At 39.5% G+C, this 22782-nt stretch overlaps 1 protein-coding gene across 2 annotated transcripts in view; it reads right to left on the bottom strand.

Moving 5' to 3' along the window:
• TYW5 (tRNA-yW synthesizing protein 5) overlaps nucleotides 1–22782 on the bottom strand; it is a 273481-nt gene that overhangs the window by 35495 nt on the left and 215204 nt on the right. For both annotated transcript variants that reach the window (XM_058439881.1, XM_058439880.1), the window contains exon 3: nucleotides 3252–3409. In XM_058439881.1, the coding sequence (XP_058295864.1) occupies nucleotides 3252–3260 (9 nt within the window). In that variant the 5' untranslated portion in view covers nucleotides 3261–3409. The remainder of the gene's footprint in view (nucleotides 1–3251; nucleotides 3410–22782) is intronic.

Here is a 22782-nt window from a genome sequence, read left to right as displayed (position 1 = left end):
AATATTGACAATGCCATCTACAAAGAACTATTTTGATAGGAATCCTCATTTAACAAAATAAACTCAACAATACATGCTCACTGAGAGTCAGAGTACAGATCAATATTGAGACAAAAATACTTGGAACAAATCCAAAGGATAAATGAAATCTGGACACAAAGGGACCTGGTGAGCACACCTTTATTTATTTTTAAGTTAGAGTCATCAAAATAACCTTGGTGGAACCTCATAATTGTCAAAATATGAGACCACCACTCAAAATCAATATAAAACCCCAAATTTGAATTGATTTATTACCTAAGTAAGGGAGGAGTCTTGTCAAGCAGAGCAAACCATTGATCTTACAGGGATTTTTGAGGAAGACTGTGTTGTGTTAGTGAAAGGTGGGAGTGGAATTATGTCAGCTTTATTTCAGATGTGTTAGTTTTCATGTCTACATGTTCCATTTGACTCTTTCTCATAGCTTCTGTATGTTCATGTTTTCCTTTAACTTGCTGGGCATAGTTATAACAGCTTTTTGTTTGTTTGTTTTGAGACAGGGTTTCATTCTGTTGCCTAGGCTGGAGTGCAGTGGTGTGATCTTGGCTCACTGCAACCTCTGCTTCCCAGGCTCGAGTGATCCTCCTACCTCAGCCTCCCAAGTAGCTGGGACTAAGGTGCATGCCACCATGTCCAGCTAATTATTGTAGATTTTGGAGAGATGGGGTCTCGTTATATTGCCCAGGCTGGCCTCAAACTTCTAGCTAAAGTGATCTGCCTGCCTCTGCCTCCCAAAGTGCGGGGATTACAGGTGTGAGTCACTCTGCCTGGCCCAACAGTTGTTTTAAAGTTGTCTTTCTTTAAAATCTCTTTCTAGTAACTGATTTTTCTTTTGGTTATAGGCCACATTTTCCTGCTTTTGGCTGGTCTAGTAATTTTTAGAAAATAAAATAACTAGGGATAAGGTCTCACTATTTTGCCCAGACTGGTCTTGAACTCTTGGACCGAGCAATCCTCCTGCCTTGGCCTCCCAAAGTGCTGGGATTACAGGTGTGAGCCACCAGGCCTGCCCTGGTCTAGTAATTTTTGATTGGACACTGAATTTATGTATTTTCTGTCATTGAATATCTGGGTATCATTGGGTGTTATTTGCCTTGAGAAGAATGTTGAACTGTGTTCTCTTAGGTAGCCAGTTAGGTCATTTGGGGTTCAGGCTGATTTTTTTGAGGCTATTGTTAAGCTTTGTTAGGGTTTATCTAGACTAGTTTTTACTCTACCAGGAGTGTAGCCCCATTTGTATGGAGTAATTTATGGGGTCTCTACTGGATGTCCTGAGTTATCAAACAGGACAGCACTCTCCATGCTGGCTTAGGGAACTCAAATGAATTCCCAGCACTATAGGCTCTCTGGCAACTGTTCACTTCACAGCTTCCAGTCACTCTTTGCTTGACTTTATAGAGTCTCACCCTTTGTGTTCATAGCTTAGAGTTCACTAAAAACTCAAGGAAATTACTATACAAAGTTCTGAAGTTCTGTTCTGCATAGCTTGCTCGTGTCTGAACATTTGCCTTACAGCTCTGGCCTCTTTAGACTCCATGGCCTTCCATGTCTGTCTCCTCAGTTCAGCAAGTTTATCATGTTCTGCTGTGGATTTTTTTCCTCGGCTGGGTGGTCTAGAAAGTGGCCCACACAGAAATTTGGATTATCATAGGATCTGCCTTGTTTGTTTCTCTTCTTTCATAGATAAAAATACTGTGCTTCCTACTGTCCAATGTTTGAGCACAGTAGTTTCATGTAATCTGTTGAGTTGTCTAGTGTTTAAGGCATCAGGATAAATGTTTACTATGGCTAAAGCAGAACTTATTTTCTTATTTTTTAATTTTTTTATTTTTAATTTTTGTGGGTACATAGTAGGTTTATGTATTTATGGGGTGCACGTACATGGGACGTTTTGAAATAAGCATGCAATGTGTAATAATCACATCATGGAGAATGGGGTACCCATCCCCTCAAGCATTTATTCTTTGTGTTACAAACAATCCAATCATGTGCTTTTTGTTATTTAAAATGTAAAATTAAGTTATTATTGACTATAGTCACCCTGTTGTGCTATCAAATAGTAAGTCTTATTAATTCTTTCCAACTATTTTTTTTGTACTCATTAACCATCCCCATCCCCACTCCCCCACCCCACCTCCATTTCCCTTCCCAGCCTCTGGTAACCATTCTTCTTCTCCCTCTGAGAACTTGACATGTTTTTAAATAAGCTTTCTAAATGTGTTCTGTGTTGGTTACAGAGGAAGAAAAGAGTTTATATCATGTTCACTGGAGTTGTCTGACTTTTGAAATATGAAGCTGTCACTGTTGGCTTTCACTGAAGTGGCTGTATCATCAATACAGGTTCCCTGATCAGAAAACCTGTAGATTCTCTTAAAATCAAGAACTAGTTAGATGTGTTCTACTTTGACCCAAATGAACTTGGCTTGCCAATTATGGGACACACAGTGACACAGGAAGAAGTTAGAAAGGACTACTTCTGGGTGGCTTACCATTCTTTTCCCAGGACTGAGCATAGCCACTAAGACAATAAATTCTCAAAAATATTTGCAAACTAACAGGTGATGCTTATTTTTAGTTAGCTAGGCTCCTCAGACTATTCTCCATAAAGACTAATTTTCTCTCCTAGAAGAATAGCTATGAGCTACAAAATAACGCACTTAACTCCTGAATGTCAGCATTGACTAGATCAGGAAAACGTTTTTAAAAACTCCTGAATATTTTTAAAAAATTATCTGAATTTAATTTTTTCCCTAACTTTTCATTAGAAAAAATTTCAAACATACTGAAAAGTTGAAAGAAGGGTATTGTATTAGAGTTCCCCAGAGAAACAAAACTTATATTTATCTATCTCATATCTATGGAGAGAGAGAAAAACATAGATATCTATGGAAACATATATTATATAGAGAAATTTAACATTCGTATAGTGGTTTAAATGTTAATCTCATCAAAAACTACTTTCACAGAAACATCTAGAATAGTGTTTGACCAAATATTTTTATTAAAAGCATTTGAAAGTAAGTTTCAGACATCATGTATTAATATTTCAACCCTAAATATTTCAATATGTGTTTCCAAAGGATAAGGACACTATCCTATATAACCACATGTACATTAGCAATAATTCCATAGTATCAGCTAATATTTAAATTTAAAATTTCACCAATTGTCTTTAAAATGACTTTTTAATTCAAGATCCAGTCAAGGTTTACCTGTTGCATTTGGTTATGTCTCTTTAGTACTTTTTTCAAAATTTAGAATATCCCCATCCTCGTTTATGGCACTGCAATTTGGAGAAGTCTAGAATGGTAGACACAGCATGTCCCATATCTTGAATGTGCTTGTTTTTCTATGGCATCATTTCTGTAAGCTTGAAGTTAGGGCGAAAGGGTTGATTAGATTCAGGTGAAACATTTTTGGCAAGACTATATAAGTGATTTGTGGACCTCATATTATATAACATCAGGCAGTACCTAAGTTCTTATTGTCCCATTGTTTAGAGTGGTGATTATGAGAACCCTTAGTTGTAAAAGTCATTTTTTTCCCTTTATAGTTAATAAGTAATCAGTGAGATGATACTTTGATACCTGGTAAATATTCTGCTCACAAGATGCCCACATACTAACCCCTGGAACACGTGAACATGTGTTCCAGGGGTTAGTTGGCAAAATAAGACTTTGCAGGTATGATTAAATTCAGGATTTTGTGATGGGAGGTTATGCTGGATTATGTAGGTGGACCCAATGTTATCACAGATGTCCTTATAAGAGAGAGGCAGGCGGGTTGGAGTCAGAGAGGACACGTGATGATGGAAGCAGAGGTTGGAACTATGAGGGGCCATGACAGCCACAGAATGTGGACAGCATCTAGAGGCAAGAAATGGCAAGAAACAGATTCTCCCCAGAGCCTCTAGAAGGAACGCAGCCACACTGACCCATTTTAGACATCTGATCTCCAGAACTGCAAAATAATAAATCTATGTTGTTTTAAGCCACTACATTGTGGTAGTTTGTTACATAAGCAACAAGAAATTAATACAGAAGATGATCCTTATATGAACCAGTGTTACCTTATAATTTGCCGAATGATTATTCTTTAATTCTATAATACCTGCTATTGGCATTCTTTGATACAACAGAGCCCTATCCCTTCATTTTTCTTAAATATCACTAGAAACTCATGCATTCTTTCATTTTTTAGATGAAGTCTCATTCTGTCACCTAGGCTGGAGTGCAGTGGCAGGATCATACTCACTGCAGCCTTGAACCCCTGTGTTCAAATGATCTTTCCACCTCAGCCTTCCAAAGTGCTGGTATTACAGACATGAGCCACCACACCCAGCCTAAACTCATGGATTTTTATTCATCCAATGTAGTATCAATTATAGTTATTATTCTTGTTGATGCCTAAATATGCCCCAGTTTTGCCAGCAGGAGTCCTTGTAATCTGTCTGTGCGACAGATTAAAGATGAACATGACTCTGTTGTTAGTCTTTGAGTGCGCCTGTGTTTTCCAATGTAACAATACATTTCAGGATCTTCTTGTCCATTTCCTGCCTCAGAGCTGGAATCAGCCATTTCTCTAAGGAGTCTTTTTTTTTTTTTTTTTTGGGGCGATGAATTTGAAAACCAAGATTTGAGCATTTTGAGGTGTTTTCTCGTTTTATGTCTGTAAGAGAATGTTTATACATGTTTGAGATTTTGGATCATTTACCTACAATAATTGTGGGAAAGCTAAATGTGGATTGTTTGCCTTTATTTCTGTCAACCTTATTTAAAATAATTCTTTCCCCATCACTCTCTATGCCCTAACCCTGATTTATTTTGGCTTATAGCACTTATCACAATCAGACATTGTAGGATGTGTTTATTTCTCCCATTGTCTTTGGAACTAAGGCAAGAACTTTACCTATCTTGTTCACTACTGAATCCCCAGGCCCTGAAACAATATCTCATACAAAGTGGAGCTCAGTAACCATTAGTTGACTGGATAAATAAGAGTGAGCCTCACTTCTGTTGAACTTCCTGGTTCACATGGCAGGAACTTTTTCCCTCTTGCTTTTGATTTGATACCCTAGCAAGCTGGATGTGATTTTTAAAATCATGTACAGTACCCCTCTCAAGGAGTATATGGTTTTATTGGATGTTTGACCTCACTTTCATGGTCGTGAAACAAATGTCATTCTTTCTAAATTCCACACGATGGAGCTAACCGTATGTGGAATCTAAATGCCAGGATTAGCTGTAAGTTTGGTAGGGTATGAAGCCGCTAAGGAAGGGGAAGATTGCTTTGCTTATTGACAGATTTTTCTACATAGATGTGTTTTAGGAAATTGCTCCACAAAAATATTTTATAAATATAATTTGTTGATGTAAAAGTGGTTAATTGCATGGGTCAAATTGGAGGGAAATTTTACCCATACGCCTGCTGGAACCACAGATTATATCATTCAGTGCCTCTGTAATTATGCCCATCCTGGGAAGATTGTGTGGTGTATCAGTCAGGATAATGTAGATTATGCTGCATTAATAAACAGCTTCTCAATCTCAGTGGATTGAAACAAAACAAAACAAAACAAAACAAAAAGGTTTGTTTCTTGTTCATACTGTATGTTCAGTAAGAGACACCTGGGAACTCTGCTCAGTGCTAGCTCATCTTCTTCCCTGGACACAGGCTGATGGGAAGCCACTACCGGCTATGATAGCAAATGGAAAAGACAACTCTGAAGGGTGAACCTGGAAGTGATACAATTATTTCACCAGAACATGGTTTCACTCAACCATAGGGACCCAGGAAGTACAATTCTGCCATGTTCCTGGAAGGCAGAGGGTAAGAAGTATTTGGTGAGATGCAATAATGATTACCACAAGCAGAAAAAAACACACAGTATTACATCACAGAGATCAAGAGAGAGACTTTCCAGGTGTTTTAGTTATACATTATTAACTGAGCATTATTGACTACTCTGCTATGGGGGTCTGAAAATGAGAATCACTCGTTTAGTGTAACAATGATTGCAGATGTCTAAACTAGTTTAAGTGAGAAAGGCTATAGAGCCGTTGAATTCCATTATCTCCATTTGATGAGATCTGCCAAGGTGTACTAACACACTCATTAGATTAATGGGGTCACCTAGGAGGAAGCAGTGGCTTACACCTGTAATCCCAGCTACTCTGAAGGCTGAGGCAGGAGGATTGCTTGAGTGTGGGAGTTTGAGGTTAGCAGTAGTCTGGGCAACACAGTGAGACCTTGTTTCGAAAACAACAACAACAACAAAATTGGTCATGTCAATATTATAAATTGTTCATTATCTCAAAATAAATTTTAAGAAACTTACATAAAATAAGACCTTATAGGAGTACTTGATATTGGCCATTTTAATTTCACAATGTGGGCAGATTATGCAAATAATTGTCATACTGTTTAGGATTACTTCTATTAAATAATTGCATGAAACAAAAACTTTTAAATATTATGGCTTAAATAATATAGAAGTAGTTGTTTCCTCTTACACTAACAGATTCAGAGATATGATGCTTTGGGGCTTGTATGCCAACTCCACAAAGTCCTCAGGGATCTAGGCTCCTTCTAGTCACAACTATCTTCTTTAGGGCATGATATGTGTCCTTATATTAAAAAATGGCTGATAGAGCTCCAGCTCTCATATCCATATTCCATGGAGCAGAACGGAGGAAAGAAAAGAACAGGCAAGGGGTATATACATCAGCTGTCTTTTAAGATGCTTTCCCAGAAGGCACAAAAAACATTTCCACTTAATTTCATCAGCCAGGAATTAGTCATATGGTCACATGTAATTGGGAAGGTGAGGCTGAGAAATATAGTTGTTTAGCTGGGTACACTTTGTTGCCTCAAGTAAAACTAGAGGTCCTAAAACTGAGGAGGAGGGGGAGAATGAATATTGGTTGTAGGCTTCTAGCAATTTGCCCTATAATTGGGTTACTTGAGTCATGAAGCCACACAGACCCTGCCAAATAGCTGACAGACTTGCTTTCCCCAGCTTCACTGACAGACCATGGTGACTTCTAACTGCGGTCTGGAACTAGCCCTAAATATTGCCTAGCTAATTTTTTTTTCTTTGAGATAGGGTCTCACTCTGTCACCAAGGCTGGAGTACAGTGGTGCAATCACAGCTCACCAACCTCGATCTCCCAGGCTCAGGTGATCCTCCCACCTCAGCCTCCTGAATAGCTGGACTACAGGCACACACCACCACACCTGGCTAATTGTTTGCATTTTGGTTTGTTTTGTAGAGATGGGATTTCACCATTTTGCCCAGGCTAATCTGTAACTCCTGGACTGAAGCAATCCGCCCACCTTGGCCTCCCAAAATGCTGGGATTACAGGTGTGAGCCAACATGCCTGGCCTTGCTAAGCTAATTCTTAAATAAAGTTTTTAATTTATTTTTAATTTTTGTGGGTACACAGCAGGTGAATATATGGATTACATGAGACACTTTGACACAGGCATGCAATGCATAATAATCACATCAGGGTAAATGAGGTATCAATCATCTCAAGCATTTATCCTTTGTGTTACAAATAATCCAATTATACTCTTTTAGTTTTTTCAAAAAGTACAATTAAATTATTTTTTACTTTAGTCATTTTGTTGTGCTAGCAAATACCAGATTTTATTCATTCGTTCTAACTATTTTTTTTGTACCCACCAACCATCCCCACTTTCCTATCATATCCCCACTTTACTATCTCCCCCTTCATAGACTCTGGTAACCATCCTTCTACTCTCTATCTCCATGAGTTCAATTATTTTAATTTTTAGCTCCCACAAATAAGTTAGAACATGCAAGACTTACCTCTCTGTGCCTGGCTTATTTCACTTAACATAATGACCTCTAGTTCCATCTACATTGTTACAAATGACGGGATCTCATTCTTTTTTATGGCTGAATAGTACTCCATTGTATATATGTGCCACATTTTCTTTATCTATTCATCTGCTGGTGGATACAGGTTGCTTCCAAATCTTGGCTATTGTGAATAGTGCTGCAATAAATATGGGAGTGCAGATATCTCTATTGATATACTGATTTCCTTTCTTTTGGGTATATACCTGTGGGTGGGATAGCTGGATCCTATGGTAGGATTTTTAGTTTTTTGAAAAACTTCCAAACTGTTCTCCATAGTGGTTGTACTAATATACAGTCCCACCAACAGTGTATAAGGGATCTCTTTTCTCCACATCCTTGCTAGCATTTGTTATTGCCTGACTTTTGGATAAACGCTATTTTAACTGGGGTGAGATGGTATCTAATTGTAGTTTTGATTTGCATTTCTCTGATGATTAATGATGTTGAGCACCTTTTCATATGCCTGTTGGCCATTCGTGTGTCTTCTTTTGAGAAATGTCTATTCAGGTCTTTTGCCCAGTTTTAATCAGATTATTAGTTTTTTTTTCCTATAGAGTTGTTTGGTCTCCTTATATAATATATTCTGGTTATTAATTCCTTGTTAGATAGGTAGTTTGCAAACATTTTCTCCCATTCTGTGGGTTGCTCTTTGCTTTGTTGATTGTATCCTTTGCTGTGCAGAAGTTATTTAACTTGAAGTGATCCCATTTGTCCATGTTTGCTTTGGTTGCCTGTGCTTGTGGGGTATTACATAAGAAATCTTTGCCCAGACCAATATCCTGGAGAACTTCCCCAATGTTTTATGGAAGTAGTTTCATAGTTTGAGGTCTTGGGTTTAAGTCTTTAGTTGATTTTGATTTGGTTTTTGTATGTGGCGAGAAATAGGGGTCTGGTTTCACTCTTTTGCATATGGGTATCTGCTTTCCCAGCACCATTTATTGAAGAAATTGTCATTCCTTCAATGTATGTTCGTGGCACCTTTGTCAAAAAATGAGCTCATTGTAGATGTGTGGATGCACCTCTGGGTTCTCTATTCTGTTTCACTGCTCTATGTGTCTGTTCCCAGCTAATTTAAAAAACTTAAATGAAGTAGAGCACCCAGAGAAAACTTTTTGATTTTAGAGCCATTGAAGGGTTGCTCCAAATGATACGTCCAGATCTCTGACCCTCACATCGTGTTGTTTATACCACATACAGGTTCCTGCCTAGAGGACCTTGGATACAGTTTATCCCATCTTCAAAAGTAACCTCCTCCCCGCTTCCTTCCCTATTATAAACCTATCAGTTTATTGGACATTCTATCAAAATTTACTTGCTTAATAAATTGCAACTCTGGCTCACTTTTATGTGAGATGTAGGCAGGGTTATCCTGTGACTACTATTCTACTCTCTCACTAGTAATATCTTAGATGAGATGTAGGCAAAGAATCCTGTGATACTTTTTACCTTCATGTAAAGAAATTCACCAAGACTAGTGCAAGAATTAGATGGTCATTTCGTTTTATGACTCATCCCCTAGCCTCTGACTTTTTAAGTGCAAAGTAGCTATGGACAAAGTGTATGGGTTTAAGAGAACACCCTGCCTGCCCTTCCCACCACCCCCATCCTGGCGTTTTTGGTTTTCAACATGTGCATTGCAATCTTACATCTGACTCAGGGCAGCTGAAATGCTTCAACAGTGCAAAATGAAACTGCTCTGTCTCCTTTCTTATGATACCACATCTGAATAATCCCCTATACTCCAGAGAAAAGAAAGACACAATGTGGTTTTATCTCAAACCAGAATTAGGCAAATCAATAATTGACTATATTAACTAACTCAGTGCTGGGAAAGAGACTTCTTGTTATTACTCCTTAAAGCAAAACAAAAACAAAAAGTAAACAACTTTAAAACCAATGTAAAATTATACCACATTAAAAAAATCACATATTTTAGTTATAGTCAATTACTTTGAGACATTTTTTTCCTGATGGAATACACCAAGAAGTAGCCTCGTCCAGAGGAAGCCATTCTTTGAGGCCTTATTGGAATTTTCTTTGACTCTCTCCCTCCCTCCCACTACTCTAATTTCTCATTCTTTCTGTTCCTCGGTCATATCAAAGTTGCCCTTCCCTTGACACTTTTGCAGGGACTGCTCCCTCTGCCAGCTGTGCTCTTTGCTCACATCTTCAATGGCTGATCGCTTTCTGACGGTCAAGTTATAGTTTAAATGCCACCTCCTCTAAGAAGACTTTCCTGACCATTCCATCCAAAGCAACCACATCCATTACTCTCTCCTGCCACCCTGTTTTATTTTTACTAAAGCATTTATTATCATCTAATATTTCATTTTTTATTTTTTATTGTCTGCACCCTCTCCCCAATTAGAGTTTCAATTTAGCACCTCCTTATGTCTGGCAAAACAGTGTCTGCTTCACTGGTGTTCAGTTTTGGGCAGGCTTCCTCTGTCTTAGATAACTGACATTTGGGACCACTCAAACCTTCATTGCAGGGGGCTATGCTGTGCATTCTAGGATGTTTAACAATATCCCTGGCCTCTATTCATTAGATGCCTTTTTAGTGGTGACAACCAAAATGTCTCCAGATACTGTCAAAGTTCCCTGGGAGACAAAATTGCATGTGGTTGAGAGGTACTGGTTTAGGCTGTTAGCTGCTGTGTAGCTGCTTTGTTTGTCGGGAGACAACATTGTCTTAGAGTAGTAATAGCTATCATTTGTTGAATGCCTACAGGTATTGAGCACTGTTCTACAGGCTTAACATTTAGTCTTTACTATTTAATAAGGTAATAGTAATTTTAGTAAAGTGATAGTAAACATTTAGTCTTTACTATTATTATCCTCATTTTACAGATTGGGAAACTGAGGCACATGATTACTTGCTTAAGTTCACACCATTAGTAAGTGGGGGAAGTCCAGAATTCAAACCAGCCTCCAGAACTCTATGCTAACAGGAGTGGGCAGTGCCGTGGGATTCTTACTGCCGTGCCCCTGGTGGCAGAGACTGGACAGCAAATGGGCTCCCTACCCATTCAAACCCACACAGCTGTTTATTCAGAGTGACCATGGGCAAGTGACGACTTTCCTCTCTCAGCCTCAGTTACCTCTGTAAATAGTAGTAACAACAATAATAAATTCCATATAGAGTTGCTTTAGGAACTCAGTGCAATAGCCTAAGCGAAAGTAGCAAGTTTCTGGCACACAGTAAGTTCTGAATTCATTTCCTCTCTCCTTCCTTTCCTCTTGGCTCCAAGCTCCAAACACTGAAAGCAGATCCTAAAGACCTTGGTCAGACAGCGCATTGGGAAATCTAACCTTTCATCAATCTGCAGTCGCCCTGCTGTTGACCAGAAGCAGGGGAAGCAGCCCCCTTAGCAATAGCCTGCCGGGTTAGCATCTTGTTCTCCTGTGCCAATAACCAACAGCACAAGTCATCAGCACTTTCCGGTTAAGCCAAAAGGGGCTTTTAAATCTATGCTGATTAGATGCCCCTGGGCCTCGCTGACAAGTAGCCTTCCTTTCTCCATTTCTTGATGTGAGCCAGTGAATTAATTGCCTGACCTATTGTTTTCTAACACGGCAAATTAAATGAATTTTCGGGTGGATAGCCCAAGCCTTTTGGCCTGCAGGGGGCGTCCTTTGCAAACATAACTGTGTTGGTGCTCAGGCTAGCTGGTAGAGCCCCACGAAAAACTGGTTGCCTTTGAAGTTTGCTTAGAGCAGGGGTTCTAAATTTAGTGCACACAAATCTCCATGGATAAAATTCTGTGAACTTGGATGGGAAAAACGCTATATGTTTATTTTCGCTAAGCTCCAACCGAAATTTAGCATTTTCTTCAATTATGAATATAGGCAACAAATTACAGATATTTACAGATTCCACTACGGTTGTTGCAGATATCTTGAAATACCATTTACATCTCATGACTACTGCTGGATCTTGTCATTTAATGTATTAATAAAAAAGCACGTACAGAATTATATCACAAATTTGCTGTTTTTGTTGTTGATACTTTAATAACCGTCTTTTGATATCATTGGTTTGCCTTGTAATCTTATGTATTTAGTTTTATTAAGTTTAAGACATTATTTTGAGAAGGAGCCCATGAATTTCCCCAGACTGGCAAAAGGGCTCATGGTACAAAAACAAAACAAACAAACAAAAAAAAAAACACCTGGCTGAGAGGCCAATAGGATGGTTTCTGGAGAAAAGAAGTCAGTCTTAAAGAGAATCTTTGTGCTCAATAATTTTAGTCATGACTCAATTCTTGCCCTTCCATCTTTTCCAGTGACATAAACATGTCCCACACTTATATTAAAACTACTAACCCCTCGTAGACTTTGGCTTAGGCAAAGACTTCACGACCAAGAGCCCAAAAGCAAATGTAACAAAAACAAAGATAAATGGAACTTAATTAAGCAAAAAACCTTCCGCACAGCAAAATAAATAATCAGCAGAGTTCACAGACAACCCATAGAATGGGATAAAATATTCACAATCTATATATCCGACAAAGGACTAGTATCCAGAATCTACAAATAATTCAAACAAATCAGCAAGAAAAAAACCAAACAATCCCATCAAAAAGTAGGATAAAGACATAAATAGACAATTCTCAAAAGAAGATATACAAATGGCCAGCAAGCATATGGAAAAATGCTCAACATCACTAATTATCAGGGAAATGTAAATCAAAACTACAATGCGATACCACTTTACTTTTGCAAGAATGGCCATAATTAAAAAATAATAGATGTTAGCGTGGATGTGGTGAAAAGGGAACAGTTTTACACTGTTGGTGGGATTGTAAACTAGTACAACCACCATGGAAAACAGTGTGGAGATTCTGTAAAGAACTAAAAGTAGATCTACCGTTTAATTCAGCAATGCCACTACTAGGTATCTACCCAGAGGAAAATAAGTCATTATATAAAAAGATACTTGCACACACGTTTACAGCAGTACAATTTGCAATTGCAAAATATGGAACCAGCCCAAGTGCCCATCAATCAATGAGTAAATAAAGACACATATATATATACGATGGAATACTATTCAGCCATAAAAAGGAATGAAATAATGGCATTTGCTGCAACCTGGACGGAACTGAAGACTAATATTCTAAGTGAAGTAACTCAGGAATGGAAAACCAAACATCGTATGTTCTCACTCATATGTGGGAGCTAAGCTATGAGAACTCAAAGGTGTAAGAATGATACCTTGGACTTTGGTGACTCTGGGGAAAGGATGAGGGATGGTGAAGAATAAAAGACTACACACTGGATACAGTGTACACTGCTGGGATGATGGGTGCACCAAAATCTCAGAAATCACCACTAAAGAATTTATTCATGGAACCAAATACTCCTTGTTTCCCTCTAACCTACTGAAATCAAAAAAATAAACAACTTTAAAAAGCTATTAGCCATGATGCTTGGCAGTGTGCAATTTACAAAATCAGGATAGACTTTTGGTGTATTCAGAATTATGTTGACTGACTAAATTTTAGCACATCCAGGACACCTGTCATCCTGGCCTTGGGAAGGAGAGGCCCAGCGTTTCCAGCTGCTTTTACATTTTTGTTATGCTTGATTGACTTCCAGGGCTTGAGAATCTTCTGAAAGCCTAGGAGTTTCTGTCCAGGCTCAGCACTGAGATTCACTGCTTTTCAGCAAGAAGGTCTAGCATTCTGAGTGTTCCTTCTAGAATCTACTCTTCTCCCACTCCCTTAAGAAAAACTCTGAAATACCCATAGACAGAGAGGAAGAATTGGAAACTTACACATAGTTTCTTTCTGCATATTCCTATTTCTTTTCTCTTAGGGAAGTGGGACCACACTATGGGGACAGGACCAGACTGTGCCAGACTGCGCCAGGGTGAGGTGTCCAGGTTTCCTGACCAACCCTGCTTGCTTATCCAGGCCTTGGCATCTGAGGGCACAGGAGCCAGGCAAGCCCAGGCAAGGACTGTCCCCTTAGCCCTTTCTTGCCCACTTTCTCAGGCTCCTCCTTTCTCTCCACTGGGTCTGTATGCTGCTCCCTCCTCATCTACTCCTCAGGCCTGCCTTTCCACTACCAAATCCAACCTTTTCCTTCCATTCCATGGAAAAACAATCATGATCCCTGCAGCAGCAATAATAACAAAACAAAAGCTACTCCCTTTATTAAAAATCCCTAATGTGCAGGTAATATGTGTGGCACTTCAACTGCAACCTCTCATTTAACCCCCTTAATCAGCTCTTGTGGGTTGATGGTGTCTGCCAAGATTCATGTTCACCTGGAAACTCAGAATTTGGCCTCATTTGGGCCTTTGCAGAAGTAATTACTTAAGGATCAAGAAGAAATCATTGTGGAGTAGGGTGGCCCCTAAATCCAATGACTGATGATGTTTTAAGAAGAGGATAGAGCACAGAGACACAGAGAGAAGACCATGTGAAGACAGAGGTAGAGATTGGAGTTAAGCACCCATAAGCCAAGGAGTGCCTGGAGCCTCCTTGTAACAGACAAAGAAGGATTCTTCCTTAGATCCTTTAGGGGGAACACGGCCATGCTGATACTTTGATTTCAGACTTCCGGCCTCCAGAACTATGACAGAAAAAGTTCCTGTTGCTTTAAAGAACTTTTATTGTTTTACGTTTGTGGTACTTTGTTAAGACATCCATAGGAAACTAATAGCCATGCCTCCTGGATGCGCTAAAATTTAGTCAGTCAACATAATTCTGAATACACTAAAATTTTATCCAGATGTTGTAAATTGCACACTGCCAAGCATCATGGCTAATAGTTTCATCAGCCAATAAGATGGGCATTATTACCCCTGTTTGTTCAATGAAGAAACCCAGACAAAATGTGTAATACCTGCAAAGATTTTCATATCCAGTGAGGGCTGTGGGATTGGAACCCTGATCTAAGTAACCCCATCTCCTTCCAATCTCCCTTCAACAGTGTTGGATTCAATTAACTGTTGACTTTGTTGATTAAAGTAATTCATATTCAAGTTTGAGGGGGTACTGAATAATACCCTTGGTAGCTGTGCTGTAGAGGAGTGTAGAATTCTCTAAGACCTTCTGGCTTATCTGAAAAAGGGTTGAAACAGGAGCAGCTCTCCCCCGTTTCTGCTTAACAACTCTTAGAGTAAATTAGCAGGAATCTGCATCATACAAGTCCCATTCCCTGGGAAGGTTTGCTCTCCTCCCTTCACTTTCATTCCTCTCCAGGCTACTTTAGGGGGTTCTACAGATGTTCAAAATGATGAATTAAGATCATTCTCTGAGGCAGGCTTCTTGTCATTACCATAAGCCATCAATTTCCCAGCAGATTATATTAGGAACATTTTTATAAACCCAAAATGGCACTATAAAAGTGTGGTAAAGTTATCTGTTGGTGGAGAACAGAGAGGACTTGCTTTTGCCCAGGAGGACTTTTTCTCCCCGCCCCCGCACAGGAACATTTCGAAGAAAACAGGTGTCCATCCTTATAAAATCACTCCATTCCTGTGGCTCTTGCAGATACTGCCATATTCCACATGCCCGTTCCCTTACGTGGTGTGTAGGTCCTGGGGATGTTAAACACCTATGGACCTCAAATGGCATCAGCATGGTGCGTGGATGGCCTGTGACTTGCTATGATGAGTCTGTCAGGGATGCAATGATGTCAGCTCACTTGGCTGAGGGGCTGGCAGTTTAACAATGTTCCTATCCTTGGCTTGTCAAGAGTTATAAGCTTACACAGTGATAGGAAAGTTTTTATTTAAAAAACAGAATTTTTAACACAAGATCAATTTTAGTCTTGGCAGTCCTGTTACTGTCACTTTAGGTAAAACTCATCACAAGTTCAAATCCCAGCTCAGTTCTCACCAGGTGGGTGTCCTCAGGCAAGGTCTTGAGCTTCCCTGGGCTCTGGGCCTTTCCACTGTGACAATACTAACCCATTTCAAAGGCTGGTGTTATACCGAAACTATTAAAGTCAAGCAGAAAATAAAAATGGGAAAAAGCAAAGCAATAAAAAGGGTGTGTTATCCCTCACCCCCACACTCCCGTTTAATGTTAAGGGAGTCTGAATATACTCAGATGCGGCTATGACCAGAGAGCTACTTGCCAACAGCAAGAAACAGATTTTCCTAAATGATTTTTTTTAAAGCTGTTAATTCCCTTTCTTTTATTTCCCATCTAATTCCTGGCAGGAGAATAGACAGCGGGGAATAAAAACCTCTGTTGAGTTGGCAATTTTAGTAGTCATATACAAGACTGTTTTATTATCAGTCCTCTGAGGTCAGGGGGTCTATAAAGACATAAAGGGAGTCTTTCTTTCTAGTTGTGTTTGAGCCAGGACACTTGGGCTCTTTCCTAGTGTCTTACAGAACCAGCTTTTTACTTCTGCTGGTCCAGCCTCCTTACTTGACAGCCAGAGAAATGGAGGCCAGAGGGTTTCATAGCCCTTCAGGCTTTGTTTTCCTCATCTGTAAAATGGGGATGACAGTTCTTACCTTAGAGGATTGCTCTATATTTTAAGGGAGTAGAGCCATACCTGGCATATGATAAGCCCAATGTAAGTGAGAGGCAGCAAAGCTTGGTAATAAAGAGACAATCTCTATATCAGATGGTCAAGCTCACTTCCCAGACTGCCCCTTACTATTAGTGACCTTGGATGAGTTACTTAACAGTCCTGCTCCTTGTAGAGTTGTCACAAGGATTAAATTAGTTAACCTATATAAAACACTTAGTGTCTGGCACGTCGTTAAGTGCTATACTGGAATTAATTCTTACTATGGTTATTTTGAAAGACATTATGTGGTCTCTATAGAATTGTCCAGTTAATCTAATTGTGGAGAGGGCCACAAATAGAATAAAAAAAAATTGGGGTCTTGTGTGTATTCTCTACCAAACCAATGTACCTAGTTATATACATAAGCGCCGGGTTCATTTCTAACTTCTTTAGGGCTACTACTGACTCCTGTGACTATGATAGAGCTGAATTGTTAATGTCATCCACCTAGATCGGTAGAGTTTGCAGCACAGCTTAATTGAGAGGTTCATCAATGAGCCACACACTTGCCCGTGGGATTTAGAAGGAAGCTCAGCCATTTGTCTCCATTAGAGGGCGCCAAGGGGAGACAGCATGGTGGAAGGAAGAGAAAGAACTAGTTGCTTCCTGTTCCTGTTAGGGTTTCCCAGCCATAGCCCTTCACCCCAGCAAAGGCAGTTGATTCCAGTGTGCAGTTTTCCCAGCCTCTGCGGACACCCGCTTATCAGAGATCAGAATCTGTCCTCTGAGATCCTAACAAGCCCAACCTTCTCCCTTTGTTCCCCAGCCCGAGGTGGTGACTACTTTCTGCAGTTATTATTTCTGTTACATTTCAGTGGCCCCTTTTTTTGCCTTGTCAATTCTTTAAGCCCCAACTAAAAATTCTTTATACTGAATTCTAATTCTCACTGGTAAAATAATCGAAGTGGTGTATTTCTTCTTACTGGTATACACATGAATATGCATTTATAAAAATAATACAATAGAAAGTCCTCAATAATATCACCCTCTTTTCTCGCTGCACACTGAATGCAATCATGTAAGTTATGTCTCCTTCAAGTATCTATCACTTAGTTACTCCACTCCCTAGAGGAAACCACAGCTATCAGCAGGTGTCTGTCCTTCTAGAACTTTAAAAAATACATTTACATGGATATATATGTATATATACACACACACATATATATACACACACATATATATATACACACACATATATGGTAGAGTATGATCACATAATACAAACATAATGAAGTAATTTAAAATAAACGTAACTATACATTAGCACTTCAAAATATTTTTCTCTTTTCTAAGAAAACCGATTTCTTCCATTTTCACATCTTAGATTGGATCTCAGCTCTCATTCTTGCTTCTTTTCACCACTCAAAAGGGCATGTTTTCCCTGCAATTCTTGTTTTTTTTTTTCTCTCTCTTGATATAACTGATGCTAGGTACACAGTAGGTGCACAGTAAATGGTAGCCATTATTATTATCACACAGATCCTCACTGCCTGGCTGTCTTTGAAAACCAAGACCTAGGATAATAAGGTGTAAGGAGCTAAAAATAAGCATGCTTATTAGTAAGTAATAAGATGCTTCTATGTCCTTTACTAACCAAGTCCTAACTCATTTCTGAGCCCCTTACCAAAAAGTGCAGTGAGAAGTATGAAGGGAAAACATACAAACAAATAAGATATTGTCCCTGCCCTTAAATTTCTTATAATCTAGTTGGGGGCCTCTCCCTGGCAGTTAAAAAGTGTCAAATGAATATGAAAGGTGTACATGCTGGAAGAGTTCACTTCCACTGGGGAGATCAGCAAAGATGTCACAGAGGAGATGGAATTTGAACTGAACCTTGAACAGTGGCTTGGACTTGAAATAATGGAAGAGAAAAGCCAGAAAGAGCATTAAGAAGTTGATCTATGGGATCTAGATTTTCCATCACAATGAAACAAGTTACTTTCTGCATCAGATCAGAATTACGCAAAACCAGTATGAGCTGGACCCAAGAAGAGCAACATCTCTCTCTGTAAAACTCAAAGGTGGATTGTGAAGGAAAGCATCTATTTCTCCAGTTTAAGGTGGGACGATTCTATGCTGCCATGTCAAAGATGCTATAACATTTATTTTCTTCTTACTTTAACCTTTCCACAGTTCTGACAATTACTCCGCTGTCCCTCTTTCCCATTCAGCACCGCTCAAGGCTCCTTTCCCCATGTCAACAACTCCAAGCTCTTCCTCAACAAACAAACAAAAAACATTAAAAACCTTTTCTCAATTCACCTGAATTTGCAGACCCTGATTTTACGTTCAAAGTCAAGCAGCCCTGTTGCTTTATCATTTGTAATCCCTTCAGATTTTTTCTTAACATCTCAATGAAATTCTCTCATAAATCCCCTTCTTTGCTGACCAAGTGCTGTGCAGTTGCTGATTTTGCAAGATATGTGCTAATGTAAAGTATGTCTCCTTTGAGTCTCTTTATCACTTGGTTGCTCTCTGCTCCAACTTCTCCATATTTATGTCCTTATCAGAGCTGCACACAGTATTTCAAATGAGCTTCAGTGTTCTTCCTGCCAGGCCACAGTATTGACTGTAATACGATAGCCTATCTCAAAATTGGTTTGGGGGATTCTTTTTCTCACTGTGGTTAAAATAGCTTGCCTTGTAAATGCCAGAATATATTTTTGCAGATTAGGTTTTTTATGAAAAATGGTGTCAAATGCTTTCCGGAAGGGTGTTTAAATTATTTGGATATGCTGCTTCATCCATTAATGTTTTCTTTTGCAGTTTAACCTCACAGGTTTGCAGGACAGTTTCACCAAGGAAAATTTGTGCTGATTTCTTTGTCATTAAACATAACTTTCTTAAGGATTCTTAAGTTCAAGCTGTGGCTTACAGCTTCAAAACACTTTCCCCCTGCTGTTGAAATCATGAGGTCTGTGGTCTCCCAGATCTTTTCTAAAAGTCTCTCTTAACAGAGAAGAAGCCTTCGTAGCGTCTGTCTTCTTCAGCTGTTGCTGCTGATAATTTCAAAGACATATTCACAAACCATGCTCTGCATCAGACAGCTGTTATGTAGTTACCGAGTGTTTGTGTGAGAGTGTGTGGCTCTGTGTCTCCTTTCAAGTTTCCACTTGCATGTAAGATTGTCTGAGAAAGGTTTTGTGCTATTTCCCCAGTGCAGTGTGTTTCCTGTTTTCCTTGGGAGGGCTGTGTATTGTAATCATTTTTCCACTCCAATATCCTTCTAGGCTGATTTCCTTAACTGTTTTGACTCCTTCACTAAATTTGCATGTTGGCAATACAATGTTGGAGTTTATTCCACATGGGCAGAGCACGTTCCACTTCTGTCTCATCCCTATCATTTCTCTTTACTCCATTTATCTAAGCACTTGCCACATTCTTCTAAACCTAAGATCCGAAACCTCAGTTTTGGTTTTCTAGTGCTTGGATGGGTGTCAAGATGATTTATAAAGCACTCTCATCCCAGTGCCATGGGCCAGTGATACCATCAGTTTAGCAACTCCTGAACTGCTTACTTAGACTTGCCTATTGATTAAGGCTGCTACCAGATGCAGCTTGGTCCACATGCTCCATCCAGCAAGCCCTAGTTTACGAGCCAGTCATTTATGATGAGCATCATTTCAGTCATCATTGCGCGATGTGCCTTTGGCACTTTTTTGATTCACATTCATAGACTGCAGTCACCCATAATTAAATCCTGTCACAGTTGCATGAATTATTTTATCTAATCATATTTAATTCACCTCCTTCTTCTTTTGGAAATCTCTAGTGAGCTTCAGGCTTCATCCTGTAGATCTTTTGTCTATTTCTGAAGCTAAAGCTAGATTGATTACACATTCTGGCCTTTGAATACTTTGTGCTAGTCCTCATGCCAGGAATATAAAGCAACCTATCACCAATGTAGTTTTCTTTCTTTCTTTCTTTTGTGGCACCTAAGACTTCTCAGATCATACGATCCATCTGAACATGGACCAGTGGTTCTCAACTGGGACTATTTTGCCCCCAGGGGAAATTTGGCAATTTCTGGAGACATTTTTGGTTGTTTACAGCTGGGGGAGGGGTGCTACTGGCATTTAGTAGGAAGAGGCCAGAGATGCTGTTAAACACTCTACAATGCACATGACAGTCTCTCAAAACAAAAATATAATTTAGCCCAAAATTTCAGTAGCACCAAAGTTGAGAACTCCTTGTACTCCACCAAATTCTAGATGTACTTAAATGTAGTAAGAATACATCTATATCCTCAGATCCCTGATATCTCTTCTCTGGGTCCAGCGCATGATCGAAGATTATCTTTTGAGAACACAGCTATATTTTCAACTCTGTTTCCTTAGGATTGTGCATCTGAATGGCTGAGTTTGCATGTGCAGAGCCCAAATTTGCTATTAATCCTTGCTACCTTCTTAATTTACTTATACCTACTTCTTTGGACCAGAAAAGAAAGAGTCTAGCCAGCCAGTGTATATTTAATTCATTTATTCATTTATTTTGTGTTTGTTAACAACAGGCATTAAGTTAGGTGCTGGGGACTGCTAGGTGCTTCCATTTATACTCCATTCTCCATAATTTAAGCAAGCTGGCATGGGTCAGAGCTCTCTCTAAAGCATAAATTCATCGGTATTCAGAGACCAAGTTTTTTTGGCCTGAAAGGTCTGGAACATATCAACTTCTACTTAGAGCAAAAGAGAATCTTGGAGTCCGAGAGAATACTTTGCTCTGAGCCCTGGGGAGTCAGCTATTATGGCCCTTGGGTAACCTAAACATGACTTTCCCAAATGTTTTTATCTAGAGAGAGTGGTTTCAATCTCTTTCACCAGAGTAGCATAGTCGTTTTATTATTGTCTTTATTGCTTCTAAGATGTATGAGGTTTTCTAGGTGCTCAAAGTTGTTCTTTGGAAATCAAGTCAGACCATTCTTATTGGTATTCCATACGTTAAATCCAAACAAAAATGTTCTTACCTTCTGTGGCTGATCTTAACTGGAACATGTGTTGGTGTCTTTAAATCCTTTCCCCAGCTCACCCTACTAGGCTTTTTACTTGGTCTACCTGAGTCAAGGTGTAAGAGGTCTCAGCATGAAGGGGTGAGGGTGGGGAGGCTGGCAGACCCAATCAAGAATTTTTACTCAGACTCTATGACTGACTGAGAATTGGGTTCACTAGGTTCTAGCCTATACAGGAGCTTTTTTGGAAAACAACAAAAATTACACACACATATAGACATACACATACACACAGACACACATAAACACACACACACATACATACACACAGTCGTGTGCTGCATAATGACCTTTCAGTCATTTCAGATGGACCACAGATATGATGGCGGTCCCATAGGATTCTAATACTGTTTTAACATACCTTTTCTGTTTAGATAGGTTTAGATACACAAATACTCACCATTGTGCTACAACTGCCTGCAGTATTCAGTACAGTAACATGCTGTACAGGTGTGTGGCTTAGGAGCAATAGGCTGTCGTCCCATATAGCCCAGGTGTGTAGTAGGCTATATCATCTAGGGTTGCATATGTACACTCTATGATGTCCACATGATGACAAGATCACCTACCAACACATTCCTCAGATCCTATCCCCATCATTAAGCAACACGATTGTGCATCTGTGTGTGTGTATGTGTGTGACTCTTAACGTAGGAACTTATAGCAACGTATAGCAATAAATATACTTCCCTCACTTGGGGCATAGAATGTGCTGGTAAAGTGGAGTTTAAAAAAGTGCTCTTTAAAATCACAACAGCCTGAAGCTGCTCTGTTTCTAAGGGACTGGACTATTTCTCTAGGAGTAGATTGCCTTGTTATTTGAAAGGCGAATATTCCTTTTCTTCTCTTATTCCCTGTTCCCATCTTATCATCCCCTCTCATTTGAAAGAACAGGAACAGAGAATTAAACTGCTCTCCAAAAGAAATAATGAAGAGCAAGTGAAAAGGAGAAGAGGGGCTGAGAAATGTCACCAGCAAAAAGTTACCAGTGGGAGGGCAGTGGGGGTGGTAACTAAATTTTTTTTTTTTTTTTTTTGACACAGGGTCTCCCACTGTCACCCAGGCTGGAGTGCAGTGTTGTGATCATAGCTCACTGCAGCCTCAAACTCCTGGGCTCCAGAGATCCTCCTGCTTCAGCCTCCCAAGTAGCTGGGACCACAGGTGCATGACACCATGCCCAGTTCATTTCTTAAAAAATTTTTTGTAGAGATGGGGTCTCACTTTGTTGCCCAGGCTGGTTTCAAATTCCAGCGTCAAGTGATCCCCCTGCCTTGGCCTCCCAAAGTGTTGGGATTACAGGTGTGAGCC

The sequence above is a fragment of the Hylobates moloch genome, unplaced genomic scaffold, assembly GCF_009828535.3.
Source record: "Hylobates moloch isolate HMO894 unplaced genomic scaffold, HMol_V3 SCAFFOLD_1, whole genome shotgun sequence".
In the NCBI taxonomy this organism is placed as follows: domain Eukaryota; kingdom Metazoa; phylum Chordata; class Mammalia; order Primates; family Hylobatidae; genus Hylobates; species Hylobates moloch.
Note: the sequence above shows the minus strand (reverse complement) of the source record. Positions and strands in the feature narration are given on the sequence as shown.